Source organism: Fusarium mangiferae, assembly GCF_900044065.1.
Source record: "Fusarium mangiferae strain MRC7560 genome assembly, contig: FMAN_scaffold003, whole genome shotgun sequence".
Taxonomy (NCBI): domain Eukaryota; kingdom Fungi; phylum Ascomycota; class Sordariomycetes; order Hypocreales; family Nectriaceae; genus Fusarium; species Fusarium mangiferae.
In genome coordinates, this window is record NW_024573923.1 from 421,689 (window position 1) to 445,685 (window position 23,997).

At 48.4% G+C, this 23,997-nt stretch overlaps 10 protein-coding genes across 10 annotated transcripts; 7 read left to right on the forward strand and 3 right to left on the reverse strand.

The window, feature by feature from the left end:
• Positions 1–454: 454 nt before the first annotated feature.
• On the forward strand, positions 455–2,128 carry FMAN_04948 (uncharacterized protein; the record flags this gene model as incomplete). Its single annotated transcript, XM_041828283.1, has 1 exon — positions 455–2,128. The coding sequence occupies one exon, from the start codon at positions 455–457 to the stop codon at positions 2,126–2,128; it is 1,674 nt and encodes a 557-aa protein (XP_041679162.1).
• A 411-nt stretch (positions 2,129–2,539) lies between these two features.
• On the forward strand, positions 2,540–3,136 carry FMAN_04947 (uncharacterized protein; the record flags this gene model as incomplete). The annotated part of the gene is made up of 1 exon (XM_041828284.1): positions 2,540–3,136. The coding sequence occupies one exon, from the start codon at positions 2,540–2,542 to the stop codon at positions 3,134–3,136; it is 597 nt and encodes a 198-aa protein (XP_041679163.1).
• A 956-nt stretch (positions 3,137–4,092) lies between these two features.
• FMAN_04946 (uncharacterized protein) lies at positions 4,093–6,411 on the forward strand (the record flags this gene model as incomplete). Its single annotated transcript, XM_041828285.1, has 6 exons — positions 4,093–5,031; positions 5,083–5,296; positions 5,392–5,478; positions 5,531–5,686; positions 5,737–5,802; positions 5,861–6,411. The coding sequence occupies 6 exons, from the start codon at positions 4,093–4,095 to the stop codon at positions 6,409–6,411; spliced, it is 2,013 nt and encodes a 670-aa protein (XP_041679164.1).
• A 176-nt stretch (positions 6,412–6,587) lies between these two features.
• FMAN_04945 (uncharacterized protein) lies at positions 6,588–8,199 on the reverse strand (the record flags this gene model as incomplete). The annotated part of the gene is made up of 2 exons (XM_041828288.1): positions 6,588–7,830; positions 7,883–8,199. The coding sequence occupies 2 exons, from the start codon at positions 8,197–8,199 to the stop codon at positions 6,588–6,590; spliced, it is 1,560 nt and encodes a 519-aa protein (XP_041679165.1).
• A 917-nt stretch (positions 8,200–9,116) lies between these two features.
• FMAN_04944 (uncharacterized protein) lies at positions 9,117–11,408 on the forward strand (the record flags this gene model as incomplete). Its single annotated transcript, XM_041828289.1, has 9 exons — positions 9,117–9,575; positions 9,630–9,789; positions 9,843–10,009; positions 10,070–10,139; positions 10,185–10,326; positions 10,378–10,696; positions 10,748–10,843; positions 10,891–11,137; positions 11,188–11,408. 9 exons carry the CDS (start codon positions 9,117–9,119, stop codon positions 11,406–11,408), a joined length of 1,881 nt encoding a protein of 626 aa, XP_041679166.1.
• Positions 11,409–11,586: 178 nt separating this feature from the next.
• On the reverse strand, positions 11,587–13,289 carry FMAN_04943 (beta-tubulin; the record flags this gene model as incomplete). Its single annotated transcript, XM_041828290.1, has 7 exons — positions 11,587–11,983; positions 12,039–12,829; positions 12,886–12,940; positions 12,999–13,040; positions 13,093–13,118; positions 13,180–13,203; positions 13,278–13,289. The coding sequence occupies 7 exons, from the start codon at positions 13,287–13,289 to the stop codon at positions 11,587–11,589; spliced, it is 1,347 nt and encodes a 448-aa protein (XP_041679167.1).
• Positions 13,290–14,474: 1,185 nt separating this feature from the next.
• On the forward strand, positions 14,475–15,657 carry FMAN_04942 (uncharacterized protein; the record flags this gene model as incomplete). Its single annotated transcript, XM_041828291.1, has 2 exons — positions 14,475–15,134; positions 15,184–15,657. 2 exons carry the CDS (start codon positions 14,475–14,477, stop codon positions 15,655–15,657), a joined length of 1,134 nt encoding a protein of 377 aa, XP_041679168.1.
• Positions 15,658–16,081: 424 nt separating this feature from the next.
• FMAN_04941 (uncharacterized protein) lies at positions 16,082–16,615 on the forward strand (the record flags this gene model as incomplete). Its single annotated transcript, XM_041828292.1, has 1 exon — positions 16,082–16,615. One exon carries the CDS (start codon positions 16,082–16,084, stop codon positions 16,613–16,615), a length of 534 nt encoding a protein of 177 aa, XP_041679169.1.
• Positions 16,616–17,588: 973 nt separating this feature from the next.
• On the forward strand, positions 17,589–18,941 carry FMAN_04940 (uncharacterized protein; the record flags this gene model as incomplete). The annotated part of the gene is made up of 1 exon (XM_041828293.1): positions 17,589–18,941. One exon carries the CDS (start codon positions 17,589–17,591, stop codon positions 18,939–18,941), a length of 1,353 nt encoding a protein of 450 aa, XP_041679170.1.
• Positions 18,942–19,188: 247 nt separating this feature from the next.
• On the reverse strand, positions 19,189–20,220 carry FMAN_04939 (uncharacterized protein; the record flags this gene model as incomplete). The annotated part of the gene is made up of 2 exons (XM_041828294.1): positions 19,189–19,290; positions 19,342–20,220. 2 exons carry the CDS (start codon positions 20,218–20,220, stop codon positions 19,189–19,191), a joined length of 981 nt encoding a protein of 326 aa, XP_041679171.1.
• Positions 20,221–23,997: the final 3,777 nt, after the last annotated feature.

A 23,997-nucleotide genomic window follows, 5' to 3' on the forward strand; every position in this document is an offset into this window, starting at 1 on the left:
CCACCTCTGGGTCCAGATACTGGAATGTACCAAGGCCTTGGTCACCTTTATCAGAGATACTGCGTATAGTGGTGCCAGATCGTCAAACTCCTTCCAACGCGGGAGATCTTTGGTGACAATGCTGCCTTCAATTCCAGAACGTCTGTGCCTTCTTATGGCATGCGTTTTTGAAATACAAGAAGACTCTGAAGATTCAGAAACCTCATGTTGATCTTGGTTCAGGATGAGAAAGTGTGATCCCCAGTTGACTACCTACTTACCTAATTATCCTTGTGTATAAGATTAGTGCAGCAAGTGTTGCCCATATGTTCCCCATATTACCTTCTGTATATCTCAATTATCACCAGCTGACGGAAGAACGGCCGGCAGGTGTACAACCCCGAGTCTTGACTCTTCGTTCTTTTCTGACCCAAAACACCCAATCTTAGCACCCCACCAACTCGGACATTCCACCATGCAGACCTACGCGAATGCAATAGTTGAGTCCTTGCCCGCCTTTGGTTGTGATAAAGCCTTCGGCGTCTCTGGAACCAACATCCATCATATCTGGAAAGCCCTACATCGCCCAGATATCAAAGTTTACCACTTTCGCCATGAATCAGGGGCTGCATTTGCTGCGGCAGAGTATTCTATACTGACTGGCAAATTCGTTATTGTTTTCGTAACGAGCGGGCCAGGAATCACGAATGCTATCACTGGATTACGTTGTGCTCGTGCAGACGGAGCACGTATCGTCTTCATTGCTGGCTTGACGAGCGAGGAGACTGATCGAGCAGGTCCTCGACTTGTTCAGGAGACTTTTCCAATGGATGTGGAGGGGCTGACTGGACCAACTGTCGATAGTACACTCAGCTACTGTGTGATCGTCAGGGACCACTTGGACGTATGGCGACTGCGACAAACCTTGATGCGGATTAAACGTGATCCACTTGGGGGCGTCCTGGGTGTTTTCTTGACTGACGCCAAAAGCAAATCAATCATACCGCAACAACGTCCGAAATTCGAACTTATCCCATTCCCCTCTTTGTCCAAGGAGGCCCTTGATGTTTGCAAAGAGGTTGTTGAGATGCTTAAAACAAAGGGCTCTGTACTTTGGATCGGTTATGGTTGCCGCGGTAGCTCGTTTCTAGTCAGACAGCTTGCGGAACGATACTATCTCCCCGTTCTTGCTACGCCCCGCGCTAAGGGGATCTTTCCAGAGACCCATCGCTTGTATCAAGGCACAACTGGTTTAGGGGCATCGCTTAACCCTACAATGAGAGCTACTCCGCCTACAGGGGTCCTTCTTCTGGGATCTAAGGCAGCTGAGCTGAGTTCCATGTTTATCCAGGGGGGATGGGCCTGTACAATTTTCTACTGTGTTAGCTTGGAAACTTCCGAGGTCAAACGAAATATGCCCAAGAGTTCAGTTTTTATTGAAGCTGAGATCGGTCTCTTTCTTAAAGCCGTGTTGGAGATAAAGGTTCCTGGGCACAGAATTGTGAAGCCGCCCATACCAAAGGCCACTATCCCGCCGATTCCAGCTACATCAAAGGGACAGATCCACCCGTCAAGAATCATGTCTATTGTTCAGGATGTCGCGATCAATCGAGGTGGATGTTCGATCATCGCCGAAGCCGGAAAAAGTCTCTGCTGGACAGCCCATTACCTGAAATTCCACAAACATGGGCTCTATCGATCAAACCTAGATTCCTCTCCCATGGGTCACGCTGTCTGCGGTGTTGTCGGCATGGGTCTTGCGGACAATCACGCGGTGGCCGTTGTTAGTGATGCAGCAATGTTGAAGCAGTCAGAGGTGAGCACCGCCGTTCTATATGGATCGAAAGCCATCTGGCTAGTCATGAATGGCAGCCGATATGGTACTTTTGATCAACCGTCTCGAGCTGGGGGAGATGTCCCTCCTCCATATTGCATTCCTTATACAGACTTTGCGTTGTTGGCACGGGCAGTTGGGTGTGAGGGATCTACGGTTACAGGGGAGAAGGAGCTGCGAGAAGCACTTAAAGAAGCATTGATGAGAGATGGGCCTACTGTTATCAATGTTCTCATGGATTCTTCGCCCGTGGCATCCCTCAAACCTAAGAAGCATAGCTCACCAGAGATGCCCCTGGGTAGCACAGATAGCTGATACAACTATATTCACAAGGCTCACCAGTGAGAACGCCATCTTCTCAGAGATCAAAGTCTCACGGCTGTATTAGTCCACGTTTAGTCTACTACGACAGAACTCAAATGAAGAACATTAAGAGCAGTCAAATTTCTATGGTGAGTTCTCATTTCTCTAAAGACAAGATAGACATTTTTGAAATGAAGAAATGAATACATTGCAGAATGAACATGCATGATTGCCTCACTAAGAAGCTGAACAAAGAAGCCACGATGCTAATCTTTGAGACAGTCGAACACGATCACACCTAATATACTAGACCAGTGAACAAAAGTCGAAAGACGAGGTTAGTTTGAACTACAAATACTCAGCCTACTTCTTATGCTCAAGCCACATCTCTCAGCAAATGCCGACACCTAACAATCTCACAAAATGGACAGAGACGACCGCGAAGAGCTTTCAAAGTGCCTTTACTGGTCAATTCTAAGAATAACCGCTCCGCCTCGATTGGAACTGCCTGAACCCAGGTTTGAAATCACCCGCTCCGTCATCGAGAAAAGTCTTGCCCTGCTCGACCCGGAAGATTTCTTGTGCCAGGCCCTCCTATATTACCAGAATTACCTACAGCATAAAGAACTGCGTAAGCACGAAGATATGGTTCATTTTGAGATAGCTAGTCGTCTATATGCCGATATAAGAGGGAATCCGATCGAGAACATCCTACTAGAGTATACGACTGGAAACTGGCTGGAAGAGCTATTAGGAACGAGTGGCGACCAAGCGATAGACGCTGCATCTACGGACTACCATGGATCTGAAAATCAATTGACAACTGACATGGACATAGATATACCGGAGTCAGGAACCTACCAGGCCTCAGTTGTTGAGTTGCTCAACGAAGCAAGAAGTGAACCTCAAGATCCGACGCAGACAGCTCGGAAGCATCATCTAGACGACGGTTATGATGGTGATGAGGGTTCTTTGCAAGGAAAGAAGCGGGCGAGAATCTTCCAGGAGTCGTATGAGTGAGGGATTAAGCATGGATACTCAGCTATCATTTAGCAGGAGGGTGCGCATAGTCTGAACTAAAAGATTCGAGACATTTTTTTTGTATGGCTAGATCATAGATGGATAAGTATATGTATTACTGGGTTTTTGTACGTTTTGAGTAGAAAGTATGGGTAGTGAGTCAGGCTTATTCATGATATGTGCAGAAGAACAGGGTACCAGCATCTGTGATCCCTGACGATGATCAATCTAAAGAGATGACACCTTCTTCGGATTGGTTCCGCCCCTAAGCCATTTCTGGGTGTCCTACAGCTTGGCTTTGTCCTGACCATAATTCCCGGGAGGCCCGGAAAGCCTCAAATAGCTGTTCATGACATACGATGTGTCCAAACTGGGCTTATGCAGCAGTGCGGCAATTCAGGCCTGACAGCAGAGCTTGAGGCCTGCGCTTCGTCATTTGACAATGTGATATGTAAGTATGAGCTACAATCCAAGCTGAACAATCTCTACACCCCCTTTTTTTGATAGGACGGGGTGAGCGGGGCCACGCAATATCAGATATCGATAGCTTGGCCAGCTTTTAAATGACGCTTCTTCATTGGGTTACGATTGGCATCCTTCTTTGGGCACCTGCAGATCGCCAATCAGCTGTTGGGCTCCAAGCTGTCTTTCAGCTGTCTTTGTTTCTTTGAGACGTATACACGCATGTTCAATCACACGTCAGATCACTTACCTGCAGGAAGGACGGGTAGTCTGTCGCTTTATTGAGACAAGTCTTCACATGCTACTGCGTAGTGACCTCTCATTACTCTTGGGTCGTCACTAGAGCTACTTTATATCGCGTACTGAAACTGAACTTGAATGGTTGGTCTTTTCACTCGATGTGAGCATTCAGCTAGATCCCAGTCGACCAATCAGTTTGATCATTAGAAGCTCTGGTACGCGTTCCCTTCCCATCCTGTTGTTAGCCAGCGAATATGGGCGGTCCTTGGTTTACGCGCTCAGACGAGCACAATCAAAGGAACCATGATCATCCAAATGATTCGAGTAACCCGGTGGAGGTCGGCATGGCTGCTGAGACTAAAGATATCTACCGGAAGAGCAGCTGGGACCCTTGGCAAGAGTGGACGGACGAGGAAATCGGAGTCGATGGAAGATCATCCCAAGCCTCAGCCAAATACGCACTCATTGTCCGCCGCGAAAAGGAACATGGTGAAATTGATGAATCAGTCCTCTCGCTGCATTCTATCACAGTGCAGAGCCCACTGCTCAAAAAGATTCTCGGTCCGGTTTTCGAAGGCTACAAGGGTATCAACACCAACCTCAAGAAGCTCGAGTTTCATGCGCCTTTTCGAGAGTTTTTCTATAGATGGGATGAGTTCAACCAAGCCGACCCAAGAAACAGTTCAACTGATTTCTCCGAGGAGTGTTCCCATTACAAGCTTCTGGCAGATATCATACAAGCCGAGATCAAGCCACGCATCGAACAAGCCTCGGATCTTTTGGATAATGGCGTCATATCCTTTGACTATGTGTGGACACTCTTTGAGCCCGATGTCGAAGTCTACACCAGGATCGAAGGTCGCGATAGGCTGTTCAAGTTGAGTAGCGGTACTTACTCCAAGACGCCAGATGGAACTGTGGCATACGTGCTTGGTGTGCGGTTCATCGACACCGATGGAGACTCCTTCGGGTACACAGACACAACCTTGACCATATCACCATTTGAGAACGTCATACCCATCCTGGAGCTAGAGGTGATCCCGGCACGTCTATGTCCCGATTTCGATCAAGTTAGAAAGCGACTCGTGCAGCGTGGTCAACTATTTGAGAGCTTGGAAAGCATCAACCACAAGACATATTCTGGTACGTATAGTCTGTCTCACACGACTTCAGGGATCTCAAAGCAGCGTAATGTATGTCAGAACCTCCTTGATTCCTTCTTCAGTGTTCTAACGGCCGTGTAGGTGGCAAATGAGCGGATTATCATTGACTCCAGAACATTCTTATGGTTCAATCGCGGTACTGCCGGTCCACTTCACCCACTTGAGGCTTCTAAAAGCTCTGTGTTTCGTGGCAATGAGCTACATCATGATAAATCTGTTGATTCTCTCACTTATGGGCCTCTACCAATAAGACCATACGCCAAAACGGGTTTGACCAATGGCTCACAAAGCTCAAGTACGTATCCTGATCTCGGAGCAGTCTAAAGGCCTTTTGCTCCAGGAGTTGGAGCCTTGGCTAGATTGGTTGACAGAAGCTAATCGTCTCATAAGATGTATCCAACAAAAGACTCTCCGAAAACCAGTACGCGTTATGTACGAACGTCGTGAAAGGATTCTGCCTGAAAACTAAAGAATGGGGTATGTTGGCTCAGAATACTTACCTAATACCATTTTCTCACGGCAAACTTAGGATTATTCGACATTGAGCTCGTCAAAGACGTTGTGTGGAACTCGACTGCTTTTGATCAGCTAGTGCTGCCGCACGATTACAAACGAATCATCCAGGCATTTGTTGGTGCTCAGATGTCTGGCTTAGACAATTTTGATGATGTAATTCAAGGTAAAGGTAAGGCTAGAAATATGAAATGAAGACTGAGTTCGACTGACCAAATTTAGGAAGGGGGATTATCATGCTTCTGAGTGGGGAGCCGGGAACTGGGAAAACACTCACAGCTGAATCTGGTAATTACTCTGGTCAGATGGGATTCGACGATACGTTACTAACATCATCTCCTGTCAGTTGCCGAGATCATGCAAAGACCACTTTACAATATGAGTGCTGCTGAGTTGGGGGATGTAGCCCAAGAAGTTGAACAGAAGCTAGACTGCGCTCTTGAGCTCTCAACAAGATGGGGAGCAGTCCTTCTTCTCGATGAGTGTGATGTCTTTCTTGAGTGTCGAACTACGTCCGATATCAAGCGAAACAAACTCGTATCGATTTTCCTTAGACTCCTCGAATACTTTGAGGGTGTCATGTTTCTGACGACCAACCGAGTTTCAGCTTTTGATCCGGCTTTTGAGTCTCGAATTCATCTCACTATTCACTATCCTAATCTGGACTACACGAGTAGACTACACATCTGGAAGACATTTGTGAATATTGGCGACGATGAAAGTAGTCTTTCTGAAGATGAGCTGGATGAATTGGCAAGTGTTGAGCTCAACGGGAGACAGATCAAGAACGTGGTCAAGACGGCAAGACTTCTTGCAACGCACGAAAAGACCTACCTGGCTATGAGCCATATCAGCGCAGTTCTAAGGATCAAAAAGGGGCTAGCAGGAGGGTCATAACGTGGGATTTGGGGGGATCCTAGAAGTGACTCTTCCAATAAATAGGGCAGAAAGAAATCCAAAACTTTAGTCAACTACGACAGATGTGTTATTTTCAGGTTAGACTTGTGGGTGAGGGCTTAGCAACTGTAACAAGGCTCACGAGAACGAAGGTCATCTATTGAACACCGCAGGCTTTATCTATAATTGCATCCTTTTTCATTCTGATTATCGTACTTGGGTTCCTCCAGAGCCTCTTCAACCCACAGCCATAGTCTCCTGTCTCCAATAAACCCCGGGTTCATTTCAGACATTAGCGTTAGTTTCCTAGCCACAGCCAACCTGTCCAGTTCGTCTCCAGAGAAGACCTCTTTCTCACGTGCCTTCACTTCGTCTTCTGTCAGATCATCTTCCTTCAGCTTGGCAAAAAGCTTCTTGTTACTTGCGGTCATGGCCCGCTGACAAAACAGCCATCCATAATCTCTTGAGTCCGATGGATTTACAAGCTTGGTCTTGTAAACAAGATCATACAATCTTCGGAACAGGGGAAGATCCTGACCGGACAGAAGACGCACGACGCGAGAAAAATGCCATATCATCTCAGCTCTCTCCCACATATCTCGGCTGATGTTTGGGGATCCTTGAGAGAAGCCGGCCTGAAAGGCAGCAGTGAGAGCTAATGAAGGTGGTTTGGAAGAACCTGCGAGCCCTGGAGTCGCTAACAACTCAGTCATGGGACCTGTTGTAGCAGAACCCCAGTCAATAATGCATGTGATATTTAGATCTTCATCGACAAATATGTTTCCAGTGTGAAGGTCTGGGTGTGATATACTGAAAGTAGTCAACTCAGACGATAGTCGTGGTACCATTTCCTCTAGTATCTGACCTGCAATGCAGTAGTCCAGTCGATTCTTACTACCCTCGAGTTTATCGCCGACGACTATGAAGTCACCCCTTCTATCCGTAGCCGCCCTAAAGCTATCCCATGTCGGATAGTCAGCTGGTTTAGGCAGTGGCGAGAAGAATAGGTAAGGTGTCAGTGATAGCTCCTCTGCATGAGAAGTAAAGGCTGATATCAAAGACCGAAGGTATACAGGTTCCTCTGCAAAAGGACCCCGTTCGATTTCTTTCTCGAGAGAGTCTCTCGATTGCCAGGTGAGAACAGGAGACAGACATTCACCAACTAAAAAGCCACCGGTATCATCTTCAAGTAACGATCCAATCTTAGTGAAATGGACCTTTGAAAGACGAGACATTATGGCACCAAGCTGATTCATCATTCTCTCTCGGTCTGACTCTGAGAGTGGCAGCTGAGAAATGGGATGTCTGATATTTGGGGGCTGGATGACAGGCTCTGTCCAACGATAATCTGACAAGGGACGACCAGAAGCTTTGCTCTGAAGAATATAAGGTATACCGATATCATTCTCGTGTGTACCGCTGCATTTAATGTCATCATAGGAATTACTTATTCTGCTTAATTGCATCTTACCTATATGAGTAGACTTTCGGAACGGGAATTTGACAATGGGTTTCAAGATATTTCAATGTACTCGCTTCACTTATGAGTATCTTGGAGGCAGTTTCGTCTGAGAACATATGTGTGTCGTAGCGCGGTGACCGAAACACCCACTGAACTCCATCGTCAAAGGTGATGAATATAACCCAGTTCAAGCTACCGCTCTTGGGGCCCTGGGACTCATCGCAGGTACATGATCGGCCTCGAAGTTTCTCTGCGAGCAAAAGAAGGGCTTCCAGGTTAAACTTTGCCCATCTGGATATCCTAGGCCGAGACGGTGGAACGGGCATCTTATTTGGCCCGTAAATATGGGCGGTTCTTTGTTGTTGGAGAGTGAATGGAAGCTTGGGGAGGCATGTTGGGGATGTGCAGTGGTCACGTGGTGGTTAAAAATAGAGAAACAAATATCACGGTAGTTAATTGCAGAACAGCCACGACCAACAGCAGCATCAGCTTGATCATTTTTCATGTAGACTAGTTTTCCCATCTCATTATCTTAATCTCATGCAGATTACATCTTGACAGAAACTCGAAGACTTTATTAAATCAGGCTGCGAATCGAAGCGTGGACCCTTGGTGGCCCTCCAACTACCAACATGCAGCCTTCGCTTTTTTATTAGTTCCGTGGAAGACTTCGGCAAATAGGACCTCAGATAAGTAGGTACGTTATTAGATGCACAGAAAGGTTGACATCATCAGATCGACACTCGCTAAGTCGTTCTACCGTTATAGTCTCCACTCCTCGATCTCAATAGTAGCAGCTCCAATCAGGACAACACAAAACCTCATTAATGCAACCAAGACAGCCAATGAGATTCTCAAACCACACCACGATGTCGAATTACACCAAGACCAAGATAAAAACTTCCGAACCTGCACGTGGATTGCAACCAACGTTAGCATTCGATGCTTACAATCCTTTTCTTTCCTACTGGTCACTCAACAACGTCACATCGCTACCTCTTTCGTTGACTGTGACACCAAGGACCCAGTTACACCAGGCCAGGGCCACAAGAGTGGTGATGCAATACACAGGACGAAAACGTGTACAGGCCTGGCCAGTTTGTTGGCTACCGGCATCTCGGCGGCAACATGGACGATAACGGAGGCGGGGTTGGGATGAAGCTCGTTACAAGCTTAAAAAGAGACATATACGCTGGATAAGCTTGTTTCTTTGTCTGCACCAACGGCTTTTGTCATAGTCAATATGAAGTCTGCTGTGATTCTCTATGCTTGTGGCCTTCTGGCTACAGCTGTGACAGCTGAGTTCGACGGCAACTTGAACTACGCCAGTCCATCTCGTCGTCATGCTCGTCTTGGAATCGATGTTCCGTTGGTCAAGCGTCGATCTCTGAAGCGCGGCAACACTCCTTATGATCCTTCTCAGCTCAACTTCACCCACGGAGTAGCCTCCGGAGATCCTTGGCCTCAGAGTGTCATCCTCTGGACCCGTGTTGCACCCTCCGCTAAGTCTGATGAGAGTGAGAATGTTGTGAACGGCACCGCGGGACATTACAGTCATGAGACTGAGAAGTACATCAAGGCTGATTCTCATCCTATCTGTGTGGAGTGGAAGGTTTATGAGTCCAAGTCTGCTTCTGGGAATGGGAAGACAGCTGCCAGTGGACGAGCTTACACTACCTCTGATATCGATTACACTGTCAAGGTGAGCACGGTCTTTTGAAAAAGAGACTGAGGTATCTTGACTTACAACTTCTAGGTCGAAGCTGATGGCTTGAAGCCTCTCACCACCTACTACTACCAGTTCAAGGTCTGTGACTCGAATGTCAAGAGTCCTGTTGGCCGCACCAAGACCGCTCCTACCGCCAACGATGACGTCTCTGATCTGAGCTTCGCTGTGTTCTCGTGCAGCAACTATCGTAAGCTCACAGCTTCCTTTGATAAAATTGGGAGTCAAGACTAATCCTTTCAGCTAACGGCTACTTTAACGCTTATGGTAACGCCGCCAGAAAGGATGAGCACGACTATGTCATTCATCTTGGAGACTATATCTATGAGTATGGAGCCAATGGGAGCCGGGCCAGCCAGCCTTCTACAGAGATCTTCACACTTCACGACTACCGAACTCGCCATGGACAGGTTGGTCACCCCGCGGCCTGACTTTTTAGAGGGAATTCGCTCATATGAACATCTCACTAGTACCGCACAGATCCCGATCTGCAGCTTCTGTCTCAGAGCTTTGCTTGGATCCCTACTTGGGATGACCACGGTAAGTTCCGCGGTCATATCCCCAGGTCTGTCTGACAATGCATAGAGTTCGCCAACAACGGTTACAGAGATGGATTCTCTGGTCTTAACAATACCGAAGAGTCCTTCTTGAAGAAAGGCCGCAAGGTCACCGTCGACACTCGAAAGGTTAACGCTGTCCGAGCTTACTTTGAGTGGATGCCCATCCGGTAATAATCAAAACGAACCCTCTTGCAAGCATCAACTAACTTACTTATCAGCCAAACTGATCTAGACGACGGCCTTCGGGTCTGGCGATCTTTCCAAATGGGCAAGCTTCTAGATCTGATCATCCTCGACACACGAAACTACGACCGCAGCATCACCAGCCTCGACTGGAACGACAACTACATCGACATGATCCGAGATGATCCCAGCCGCACTCTCATGGGAGGTCGTCAGGAGAACTGGTTCTATCGATCTCTTAGTAAGTCTAAGGACCGAGGTGCTGCCTGGAGAATCGTTGGCAACCAGATCATCTTCTCGCGTATCACCGAGGATTGGGGTAATGGCGAGGTTCTTCCTGGTGATAACTGGAGTGTAAGTCACTGATTAGTCTTTTGGTTTTGCTCCAAGTACTGACCTTTGAAGGGCTATGTCGCCAACCGAAACCGCACTCTGGAGCATCTGTACGACAACGATATTGGAAACAACATCTTCCTCGCTGGAGACAGCCACCAGAACTGGGTATGTATCATCACCATTCTCATCCCAACTCAACTGATGTATGACAGGTCTCCGATCTCGTTTGGCTTGGAGCCAAGGAATACGACAACAAGACAGGTGCCGGAAGTATTGGTGTCGAGTTCGCTGGAACTGCTGTCAGCTCTAACGGAGTTGGTGGCCCTATCGAGCCTGCAGCCGGCAAGGCTGCTCGCGCCAGAGTTCAGAAGAACCCTGAGCTTCAGTGGCAAGAGGGTTATTACCGAGGATACTTCATTCTGGATGTGAATGCTAAGCAGGTCTCGTCCCGATTCTATGGTAAGATTCAAACGCCCGATCACTCACATGCGTCTCACTAACACCTTCAGGCTCTCCTTCTGTTGCCTCTCGCAACTCCTGGGATATTCCTCTGGCTAACTTCACCGTCGTTTCTGGTGACAACCACTTGAAGCGACCTGTTGCTGGTGGTCGCGCCGAGTCTGGTGCTCTTCGATATGGAGAGGTCAAGCACACAAATCTCACTCTCAACACTGAGACAGGCGAGTGGAAGAACGTCGGCTTTGACACAATGTACGTCAAGCATGATTAAGGAATTTCAAAAGTTAAAAAGGACCATATAATTATGAATCGGCTATTAAACAAAGCCTAAGTAAACCAATTTCAGTTTTGAATGCTATATAAGAACTAGAAGGGGACGAAGCATTTTGGGGGTAATAAAGAAGTAATAAGCCAAATAGTTTATCATCTTAACCAGCTCTCCAATCCCTCTAGCCCTCGTACTCCTCAGGCTCACCCTCACCCTCGTACTCCTCAACCTCGTCGTCAATCTCAGCATCCTGGTACTGCTGATACTCGCTGACCAAGTCGTGCAAGTTGGACTGGGCCTCGGTGAATTCCATCTCGTCCATACCCTCGCTGGTGTACCAATGCAAGAAAGCCTTGCGACGGAACATGGCGGAGAATTGGTCGTCAACGCGCTTGAAGATCTCCTGGATGGCGGTGGAGTTTCCGACGAATGTGGCGGCCATGGGGAGACCTCTGGGGGGGACAGAGCAGACGGAGGTTTGCACGTTGTTGGGGATCCAGTCGACGAAATACTCTGAGTTCTTGGTTTGCACCTTGAGCATCTGGTCTTCGATCTCCTTTGTCGATAGCTTACCGCGGCTAATCTCACGTTAGTCCGTCTCATCTCATGCATTTTTTCAAAATCAAAACTTACAAAATCGCGGAACAAGTGAGGTATCGACCGTTGCGGAAATCAGCAGCAGCCATGACGTTCTTATTATCGAAAATCTGCTGAGCAAGGCTGGGCACGGTAAGATGTTGGAAACCCTGCATCTTGCGACCGGTCAAAGGCGCAAATCCAACCATGAAGAAGTGAAGTCGAGGGAAGGGAATCATGTTGACGGCCAACTTGCGCAGATCAGAGTTGAGCTGACCGGGGAATCGGAAACATGTCGTCACGCCAGCCATAACTGTCGAGATCAGGTAGTTAAGATCGGCGTAAGAGGGATCAGCGATCTTCAGGGTCTTCTCGTAAATGTCGTACAAAGCCTCGTTATCGATACAGAAGGTCTCATCGGAGTTCTCGACAAGCTGGTTCAATGACAAAGTAGCGTTGTAAGGTTCGACAACTGTATCAGAAACCTTGGGCGAGGGCATAACGGAAAAAGTAGCCATCATGCGATCGGGGAACTCCTCACGGATTTTCGACAGGAGAAGCGTTCCCATACCGGAACCGGTACCACCGCCGAGAGAGTGGGTGAGCTGGAAACCCTGAAGATGGTCACAGTTCTCAACCTCGTGTCGCACAACATCGATGGCCTCCTCAACGAGCTCAGCACCTTCGGTGTAATGACCCTTGGCCCAGTTGTTACCGGCGCTGGCATTTCCGGCGACGAAGTTGTCGGGGCGGAAAAGCTGGCCTAGGGGCCCGGCGCGGATGGCATCCTGAGGACCGGGCTCAAGATCCACAAGGACCGCGCGGGGCACGTACTTATCCTTTGTGGCCTAAAGGGAGACGGTTAGTGAAAATAAAAGACGGTGAGTGAGAGGGGGAGACACGCCTCGGCAAAGTAGACGTCGATGCGCTCTCGCTGCTGGTCGTCGGTTCCGTTGTATCTTTGAGAAATTGTTAGGTTGAGGCAAATAAGGGTCACCGACTCTTCATTTCACTCACGAGCCGCTGCCGTCAACGCCATGCTCCCCAGAGACGGTTTGCCTGATAAATAGTCAGTCTCTACACTCAAATAATCGCCTACGGTAGCATTTACCAGAAACTGGAGCCGACTTGGTTGCCCTGCAATCATCAACTCAACACATGTCCCTCAAAGCAGAAAATTTGGTTGGGTGGCCCTTACACATTGGCCGACTTGAACGTGCACCTGTCAAACGGGGGTTGGTTAGCCTCAGTCAAACTCAAATCCGACGGCGAATAAAGAGAAAATTCAGGTCTCACAATCTCACGCATTTTTGCTGACGTTTGCCTCTTACGCGTACGGGGGTGCGAGTACGTTACGTGGTGAAATTATCGAGGAGCTGACTTGAGGAGGCTTTGCCAAAGGACGACGACTTTATTGACCAAGTGGTAAAAATGGTGCCTAAAAAGTAAAATGAGTGAGAATTCCGGTGCCTGGCGGTGAAAAGGCGGTAGCCTTGGTGTGGTCTGATTATGTACATAAATTGGCCTGCCCAAATTTTGCTGATATGGAATAAGCTAATTTCATTTGTGCCGGATAACTGAATAATTGTGCGCTGTCGTTTTTGCCGAAAAGTGGTCTTTGGGTTGCTGTGGTTGCTGGGTCTTACAGCAGGGTTGCCGCTGAAGGCAGCCGCATTTTCTGCGCTGTGGAGATTGAATTGATAGGCGCTTAGGGGTTTCTCTGGCTCTAGGCTACCGTATTACGGGGGGACACAGCGCATTTCTGATGGAGGGGTCAAACACGGGAGGGATCTGTTCTGCTTTCAACGATATCAGGGCTGGCGGAATTTGTTTGTTGTTGTTATCTCGCTTCTCCTTTTGTGGCAAATTGGATTGTTGACCCCATGCAATTTGAGGTCCAAATTACGCCAACGCTCCAATGAGCTAGCTGCAATCAAGCCCCAGATATGTTGTCCTGAACTAATTCCCAACTAGCAGTGGGCATACGGTGTAGATTTCACTAGCTAGATTATGTTTCAGGAGTATGCATAATCTACCCGTCTTCCAATTGTGCAAATAGGACAGATCGCAGTCAGGGTCAAAATTACTGGATGTCTAGGGTAACCACCCCAACATCAAACTCGTTGCTTCAATGTCATTGTGTCAAAAACAGCATCATGGTTCTTTCAATTTCGTGTCTGTGTTTAATTTATACTTTTGACCATTTTGTTGCGTTATATAAATTGCCGAATCTCAACACCAAGTGACTGCTAAGCGTTCCTTTTAAATAGCGACAAAGCTTTCATGCGCCAACGTTGTTATCGGACGTCAATACTCCGTCTTATGTGAAGATGTAGCAAAGACTTGGCAACGGAATCATGCCGACTGGTTGAGATTGAATAACAGCTGACACTTTTAACTAACAAGTGCGGCTGAAAGCCGAACATAGCTTGGCTTAACCGCCACAATACCCATCTTCCAGTATCACAAACCCCTCATCAACAACACCTCCAAATGACAGATTCAAGAGCCTGGGTATTTTCAGAGCGAGGTCTACCGTGGGACGTCCTCAGTCTTACAAGTCAGCCAATCCCAACTTTACCACCTCCTCTTCCCCTGCCCAAAGATGTGCCGAGACCAGAAGAATGGATTGTTGTCAAAGTGGCCTTTGCAGGCTTGAATCCAGGTGCCATATTCCAGATGACTCTGGTTCCGCCATTCATTCGAAAGCCAACTTGTGTTCCTGAGATGGACTTCTCAGGCACTGTGATCGATGTATGGCATCCTGAAGATAAGTCTGGATCAGTACAGTCGAAGAGATTCAATAAGGGTGACAAGATTCTTGCCATGTTGCCAGCCAGCCATACTCTACCCACGGGAGCAGGTGCTTTAGCTGAATATGTCAGAATTCCAGCTAGATATGCTGTGAAGAAACCAGAGGGCGTGAGCCTTGCTGATGGAGCTGGTTGCTTACTACCAGGCTTGACAGCACGACAGCTTGTGAACGAGTCCAGTGCAAAGACAGGTGATCGGGTTTTAGTCAATGCAGCAAGTGGCGGAATCGGCTCTCTGGTGTTGCAGATGCTCCGAAAGGTTGTAGGGCCTGGAGGATGCATCGTTGGCATATGCAGCGGCAAGAATGTCGAGTTAGTCAAGAGTCTTGGTGCGGATGAGGTGAGTTAAGCCCTGTTTGAAATGTAATGCCAACTAACCCGCTTCGCAGGTTATCGACTATACGCAACATGACCAGCTTTCTAAGCACCTCGCCGAAAGATTCTCATCAGAACCTTTCAATACCATCATCGACACCCTAGGTCATCAAGCCCTATATCTCGCCTCACCATCCTATCTGGTACCCGAAGGCAACTATTCCTCCGTCGGCATCAAGCCACCCACCTTCTTCGTCCCGGACTTCCTCCGTGCTGTGCTGCAGATGAAGCTCAACGAATGGTGGCCAGTATCACCATGGCTCGGTGGTGTTGGACGGAGATGGTTGGGTACCTCTATGATGAGCCCTACACTTGATGATCGTCAGGCTGTCGCGGATATGTTGGGCCGTGGCGATATAAAACTGGTCAAAGACAGTATCTGGCCATTTGAGGAGACCAAGGAAGCTTATAGGAAGCTCGGTGGGCTTCATGCTAGAGGCAAGATTCTTGTCAAGGTAGATGATCAAGTTGGCGATGATGATTGTTAGATGTGATTCGTCCAGAGGTTCTGATAGTCAACTCCCCTCTTCGTTTCGCAATTCAATTCAAAATAACGAAAATATCTCTTTGAAGTTCTCTTTGATATGTTATTGTCTTTCTTGGCTAGTCACCTAGTACCTACTCTTTGGCCGCAACAGACCACAGGCCTTTGAGGCTTTGGTTGATCAAAGAGGCATTGCATACACAAGGCTAGTGTGGGGATGACCTCAACATTGAATGAATATCTTACATACACGAGCAAGGAGTTTTCCACAATACTTTGAGTATAAATTTGCCTTGGTATCTCACCTTAGTAGTTTTGACTCCTGGTCCCTAGCACAGCCTTTCTTCTCTTCACTATCCTTAAGTTTATACCGGACACTTCTCGTCTCTTCGACTCTAAGTTTATGTCAAATGTTCCTAGCCTCCGCCATGGCTTCTGTACCCATCAAGCCAATTTTCATCTGCGGCAATGACGAGTACCGCATCAGACTTCTCTCTGTCAAGCTGACCGGCTCCTTCTCCAACACAGGATATATCTCTTCAATGATAAAGCCTGTTACAGTCTTCTCAGTCCTGCCATACAAAGGGAGTGCTATCGGTTCTTCTCCATCACAGTCTCCTGGCCCCAAAGAGATCCCGGGCCTTCTTTTGATCTGTGAAACCCTAGAGAAACGGCAGGATTATCATTACAACAGTCCTCGGCGAGTCGTCATGCCTGTCACAGTTTTCTTGGAGAATGGTGTGAGTGTAGAGGCTGACACTTATGTATTTCCCGTTGCAAGTATCGAAGAAGAATATTGGGACGACTGGGAGTTGCATGCGTGTGTTTCCTCTGAGAGACCTTATCCCATCTCTTACCCAACACAAGGGAAGCCGGTCATAAACATGCCAAGTATCTCTGACGAAGACTCCACTGACGACTCAGTGAACGCAGATCTGCTCATCAAAGACCCAAAGGTGTGAACAGCTCTAATTGTCGGGTCTTTTCATCTCATGCATTACCGGGAGTCCATCTGAAATGGACGTTGAATGACCATTTCCAGGCAACTATCATGACTCCTGGGTGCTATAACAGCTACCCGCCATTTCGATCTACTTTGGTGACTGGAACTTGTTTAGAGACAACCCATCGAATAGCTACTTGATGGGCATAACTACCTACTGAGTGACCAGAATAAATTATTACTACTTCTGCCTTTTCACTTCAAGGATCACGTCCTAGTATAAGACAATAGAACCGCTTTTGAATCGACCGTGATATGTAATCCTCCTCCAATGAGTATATATTCAGTCCTCTGACACAAACCCTACTTTGCCGACAAATGGCGGTCAATATCGCCGCGGATGGTGGCCGGCTTTAGACCACGGCAACAGAGAACTTATGGAGAACACCATATCAATCACTCAAACCCTCGGAAACTTGTAATCTTCATTCCGGCAATCTGATGCTTGGTCGGTGCCGCATCGGCTATCGATATCAAGGTTATGGTTACATAGACGAACTCATCGCAGGGAATAAGAGACCCACGAAGCGGGGTGACGATACGACCAAGGATCAACTAACTGATAACTCTAAAGATTTGCTTAATTGATATCCCAGTTAGGAAGGTAACTGTAGAACGTTTTGGGCGGGGGATTTGCGAGGTGGAGTCTCGGGCAACAATTCTAGGTCCTAGACTGAGGAGCAATTGAGATACTGCCAAAAGAAGTGATAAGGAGGATGCAGGCAATCATGGTTCGCCTAAGTGAGTTATGTTGGAGATCAGAATGGCCGTGGCATATAAGTTCAGGCGATCGCCATGTCCGCAATGCGACGGCAAGTCTGTTACACTTGGCCTAGTTTTGAGGCGACACTCAGGATTATTGTAACACGATAATAAAACCCCAAAATTGGCTCCAATTGAACTCCTTACATATCGAAGAATAAGACATCATAATGGTCTGTCTAGATCATGCCAGAGGCCTCGCAGCCGTTGTGTTCGGCCTCACACTCCTCGCAACCCCAGCATCATCACTTCAAACCACCCTTGAGCCACGCCAAAAGAAGAATGCTACAAGTCCATACACGGACGCGGTCTCAGACTACGTTAACTCACTCGATAAAGAGCTCTGGTCAATCAACAAGAACATCCACGACAATCCCGAGCTTGGATATAAAGAGTTCAAAGCTCACAAGCTTCTCACATCGTTCATGAAGAAGCAGAAGGGATGGAACGTAACCGATACAGTTGGTGGAATCGACACTGCTTTCATGGCCGTGTTCGATGGCTCAGGCGATGGTCCTGTCGTGAGCTTCAATGCCGAGTACGATGCGCTAGAGGGACTGGGACATGCCTGTGGCCATAACTTGATTGCGACAGCATCGCTAGGTGGCGCTCTTGCAACCGCTGAGATCATGCGCAAGGAGAAGCTTGGTGGCAAGGTCATTCTCTTTGGCACACCAGCTGAAGAATCTCTCGGTGGAAAGGTCAAGATGCTCGAAGCTGGCGTCTTCAAGGACGCCAAGATTGACATCTCTCTGATCTCACATCCCAGCAACGGCCCCGACACGCCGTACATGCTGGCCCAGTCAACAGATCGTGTCGATGTTGAGTACACAGGTCGTGAGGCTCATGCTGCGGCCGGGCCATGGGAAGGCATCAATGCACAAGACGCACTTCTCCTCGCCAACAGTGCTCTGTCCTATATGCGCCAGCAGATGCGCACAACAGATCGTGTCCATGGAATCATCCACTCAGCAGGAACTCGTATCAACGTTATTCCTGCCGATGCATCAGGAAGCTACCAGCTCCGCGCCGCCAATGAGGAACAACTCGAAGAGCTCTCAGACCGTGTGTACAACTGCTTTAAGGCTGGTGCTCTCGGCACAGGCGCAAAGATGAACTTCACAACACGACCATACGGCTACGCCAACATGAACAATAATGACGGTCTCGCTGCATCATACACACGCTGGTTCGAGGAGCTTGGCGGTGACCTCCCCGATGCTGATGTCGACAAGATGCGAGAGCCCGGTGGTTCAACTGATCAAGGCAATATCAGCCAGGACTTCCCAGCTATCAGCCCAATGTTCCAGATCACCTTTGCCAATGGCACGGTTCCAAAGAGTGGCCCTCATACTGCGCCCTTCGAAGTCGCAGCGGGAAGCAAGCCCGCTTTCGAGAAGGCACTTATGGTGGCGAAGGGTCTCGCTGGTGTTGCTGTGGATGTTTTGACGGTCGATGGACTGTTGGATGAGATTAAGGACGAGTTCAAGAAGACAAAGTCCTCTGCTCGACGAAGGAGATAAATAGCCGGACATGAGGCTAGAGCATGTGCCCACATATGACAATACTATAGCATGACATCACAATGGACATCAGTCGACAGGCCTGGAGTTGTTCATCTATCGTTGGTGAAGATTAGTGATACGAAACAACATGAAGCAAACCTGTAAAGGACCGATTGATGCTATACGGGGGGGTATGCAATTCGTTCTATCTTACATCTACGTACTCCACCTGCATCACTCATAACTCATCATACCCTGCCTCTTTCTATATACCGGGAAGACCAATGACCTGTCTAACAGCAGGTACAAAGCGAGGCACAATATACACAACGTAAAAGGCCGTCACCGCGGTCAAGAGTCCAGTAAACTAGGAGTCGTTAGCAATTACATCTTGAAAAACTGCTCGAGCTTTGCTCACCTTCTCGAACCATGTGTGGAAGTAAATGGCCGTCATGAGTAGCATCCAAGCACTCAATCCCATGACTCCCACGGCGAACTTGCCACCGAGACCTAGGGCAGGTCGCTCGGAACCTTCGCCGAGAGATGTATCAGATTCGACATTGGCGCTCTTGAGAGCTCCGTCGGTCATAACGACGCATCGCTCCTCGTTTCGCTTGCCAGACCATCTCAACACAGCCCAACCGACCTCTTGCATGAGAAAAGCAGTGCCTAGTGTTAGGAGGAAGACGTGGCCCGATATGTCATGACCTCCCTTCCATTTACCACCGGCAGCTTTGCAGGCTACTGCTGTGACCTTGTCACCAACAGTATCAGAACCAAATTCAACCTCCCTTCGAGCGAGCTCGCAGCGGCCACCTGTCCATCGGAAACCACGATCAATTAGAGCAGGTCCAAAACACCACTGTGTTACGAGGAACCACACAGTTGTTACAGCAACCCATCGTAGACTGGCGCGAACACGTCGCCCGGTGTCGGTGGTGCTAGGATGGCTGAAAATGAAGACAAAGAACGCAACAGTGATCCATGCCCAGCCTCGCTTGACAAAGAGAACGTTGAAAATATTGGACTTGCGCGCGAAGTAGCTGGGGGAAACGCTGGGATCTTGGAAATGCGACTGCGCGATAGGATCGTACGGTGCGGCGCGTGTCTGCGGCGAGATTATAGAGAAGATGGTTCCGAAGATCAAGAGAGCTGGGAATATTACAAGCCCAGCTCTCTCTAGAGGTGTCGGCAGGAAAGGAGACGAGCGAGGTGTCGAAGTTGATCTTGAGGGAGAATCCATAACTGTATCGTTCGCTTCAGCAGCCGCCCTCGCAGCACGTCGGGTAGTAACCATTTTAAACAAGCGCAGAGTAAGTCTCAAGAGAGCCACAGCATTAGTAGAGGTCAATGACAGGCTTGGAGAGAGGCAAAAGGTTTGCAAGAAGTGGCGCCAGATTGGCCTTGGTCGCGTTTTTGACGATGGGACAGTTGGCTTGAGGCGATGACGTCTACGTACTCGCGCTAGTAGTGGGCTACCGCCAAGGAAGCTCCAGGAAGCTCAGAGACTAATGGTGGTGGCCGGAAAAAAGAAAGCTCCGACTTCTGACGTCTGTAAATTATTATTTGAGGTGGGGTTCATCATGACAACTTCAACCTGCAGATTCACGACGAAATGCTGCGACGACGAACACGACGAACACTCTTTTGGGTTGTGTCTGTGATCAAGTGATCATGGAAGCCGCGAGAAACCGAATACGCTTTTGACGACTCATCCCGAAGAGTCATACTGACCAAACTCACGCTGTCGCGACCTCTCATTCGCCCACCCACGAACGCACGGAAACCTTCTTCGTTCACGCTTCGCCCACGAACCTCGCCCACTGCACCTCGCGCCCTCCACGAGACGACCATGCCTACCCTTATATACCAAAAACCACCCAATATCCATACCGAAGAGTGGTGTAGTGGTATACGCTCCTTAACTCCTATGATCACCTAAAAAATCTTCTTTCCGCTCCTATGATCTTTCTCCCACTACACCACTCTTCGGTTTTTGCCATTCGATTCAACTTTTTGTTCTTCTGGTCTCGACATCTGACCTCTTTTTTCGCGGATTTATCTGGTTGACTTTCGACGACATTCGAACGCAGCGAGGCCATGCCACAACGATACGTACCATGGAGGGGGTTACCTTTATGTACCAAAATCACTCACCCTACTGATGCGAAGAGTGGTGTAGCGGTATACGTCCTGCTCCTAAGGTCACCTAATATGTCTAAAATCCGCTCCTAAGACCATTCTCCCACTGCACCGCTCTTCGCTTTTGCCGGTCAAATCAACTTCATTTTTGCTGAGATTGTTTCTCATGCATCCTTTTTCGCGGATTTATCGCACCCAAGCTTCAGTATGTTCGAACCGAGCGACACATACCTTCACATACCTTGGGTGTCTGTGGGTTCTGAGGGTCTACCTTTATATACCAAAATCACTCTCTATACCAATGCGAAGAGTGGTGTAGTGGTATACGTCCTAAACTCCTAAGGTCACCTAAAATCTCTAAAATCCGCTCCTCAGACCATTCTCACCCACTACACCATTCTTCGCTTTTGCTATTTGCTTCGACTTCCTTTTTGGCATCTTGATCTTTCCAGTCGACTCCTTTTCTTCTCATTTCCCTGCAGGCTTCACGGCGCTCGAGCGCAGGGATGAACATGAACAAGCATTTACGACGTCTTACAACATCGACGACTTCCGTTTGGACAACAGACATATGGTGGAACTCCATGACCTGTCAATAAGTGCCATTGAACGGAGTCGTGATGCTCCATGCAGGCGTGAGGCGAGATTATTTGGCGGATACACTTGAGCCTTTGCGGAAAAGCTTGATGGTAGGCAGGCATGAGGCACTTTGCAAGCCGGTCCGATCAGTTGGTCGATTTTTTTTGGGTGATCTGGCGTTAAACGGGACGTGGACGTCTACCCCCATATACCAAAACCACTCTATTATTGTCGGCGAAGAGTGGTACAGTGGTATCCGTCCTAGGTCCTAAGATCATAAACCTAAAACCTCTAAAATGCGCTCCTACAATTTTTCCTTCACCCACTGTACCACTCTTCGTTTTTTGCCGAATGGCACAATTTCAGCATGGCCACGAGTCGCCTTTCTTTTTGCTCTCCCTGCCAGCAAACCGACTAAGCGATAGCCATCGTGACAGGCAACAGCGATATGGAGTCGGTGTCATTTTGTTTCTAGTCGATACCAGCTTGTTCACCAAGCCGAGAAGGACTCATGACCGAGATGAGACAGGACAATGAGAAGGTCACTTCTGCTCACACGACGAGGAGCACAGACGATATTACGGAGTGCATGCCATTGTCCCAGTCGATCGACAACAGGCAGGTCCTGTTCAGGGGCGGGCCTGGGAGGCTGACACGCCCTGCGTTGAGAGCGGCCTGCACCTTAGGCACCAGTACGACCCCTCGTCCTTATCCCTTATATACCAAAAACATTCACTACCCTTCCGAAGAGTGGTGCAGTGGTATCCGTCCTAGATCCTAAGATCATAACCTAAAATCTCTAAACTCCGCTCCTACAATTCCTTCTCCCACTGCACCACTCTTCGTTTTTGCCGGATCATACAAAAAACACGACAGCCGCAACACGAAAATTCCATTTTGCTTGTCAATGACAGAACAAAAGCTTTGGGTGACGAAGATGTCGACTCCGGGGTATTTTACAGCCCGTCCAAGCCAACTGCCACGGAGTGTACGAAGACCAGACATTGTTGATGATGAATGGTTGGGCCTTGATTCCACTCAACATTGCGCAAGAGAGCCTTACCCTTGCGGCATTGTTGGTTCTTGTCCAGTGCTCGATCACTTGAGGGTGGTTGCCTGGAGGGGTCTGGTCAGGTGGCCACAATTGCCTCGCCACTGCAGCGCTGGCAGTACGGACCCTCGTCCTTGCCCCTTATATACCAAAAACACTCACTTCACTCCCGAAGAGTGGCCTAGCGGTATCCGTCCTATAACCTATAAACCTTCTGTCATTCCGCACCTAAAAATCCTTCTCCCGCTGGGTCACTCTTCATTTTGCCGTTCACGAGTTCGAACGAGAGGTGATGCCATTCTTTTTTTGCGACTTCACGATACGAGAACGATTCCTGGACTAAAGCGATATCGACTTGGACTTTCCTTTTGCATGTAGTTGCTTTGGTTGACATCGGGGTCACCAGGCTCTGATGTGAACAGCCGAGATCTACCCCCTGTATGCCAAAATCAGACACTACCTGGTATCCTTCACCGAACCGTGGTCTAGCGGCACCCTCCCTAGAACCTACGAACCTCAATCCCACGAATCTTGTCCAGAATCCAGCCCCATGAATCCCCGTCCCACCGAGCCTCCCTTCGATTTTGTCGATCTCAAGTTAGTGGCATTTAATGTCATTATGATTGCGATATAATCGTATAAGAACGTTCTCAGGTTGCAGCAACATCGAATCGGATCTTCTTTTTATATGCCATCGCCCTGTTTGACGAGGGGACACCAAGGCTCAGATGGGGCCAGTCGACACGTACCCCTTATATACCAAAAGCACAGTTATCCTTGACGAAGAGTGGACTAGTGGTACCGTACCTAAAACCTACAAACTCTCTTCAAACCGCACCTAAAAAACAGTCTCCCACCAGGCCACTCTTCACTTTTGCCGTCCATGAGTTCGAATGACTCTTGGCATTGTTCTTTTTTTCGGTGCAAAAACACGACGACATTCCCCTGAGAACGACCAAACTGGAAGGACTTTCTTCGACTCGCCTGATAGTTTTGCTTCCTGCAGCTGTCTCGAGTAAGGCGTGTGATGCAAGTTACCATAAGCACCGCTGAGGTAGCATACCAACTACCCACATAATTGCCTAAGCCTATCCGACGGCGAAGTCTGTCACATAAAGAGAACTCTAGGCTGGGGTATATTGAGTCACAAGGTGGCAAAAGATCCGTCTAACTTTGACACAATGCTGACCGCAGCTGCCCGGGGAACCTTGCACAGACCATGGGACACCTACCCCTTATATACCAAAAACACTCTCTATACCAACGAAGAGTGGTCTAGTGGTGCCGCACCTAAAACCTACA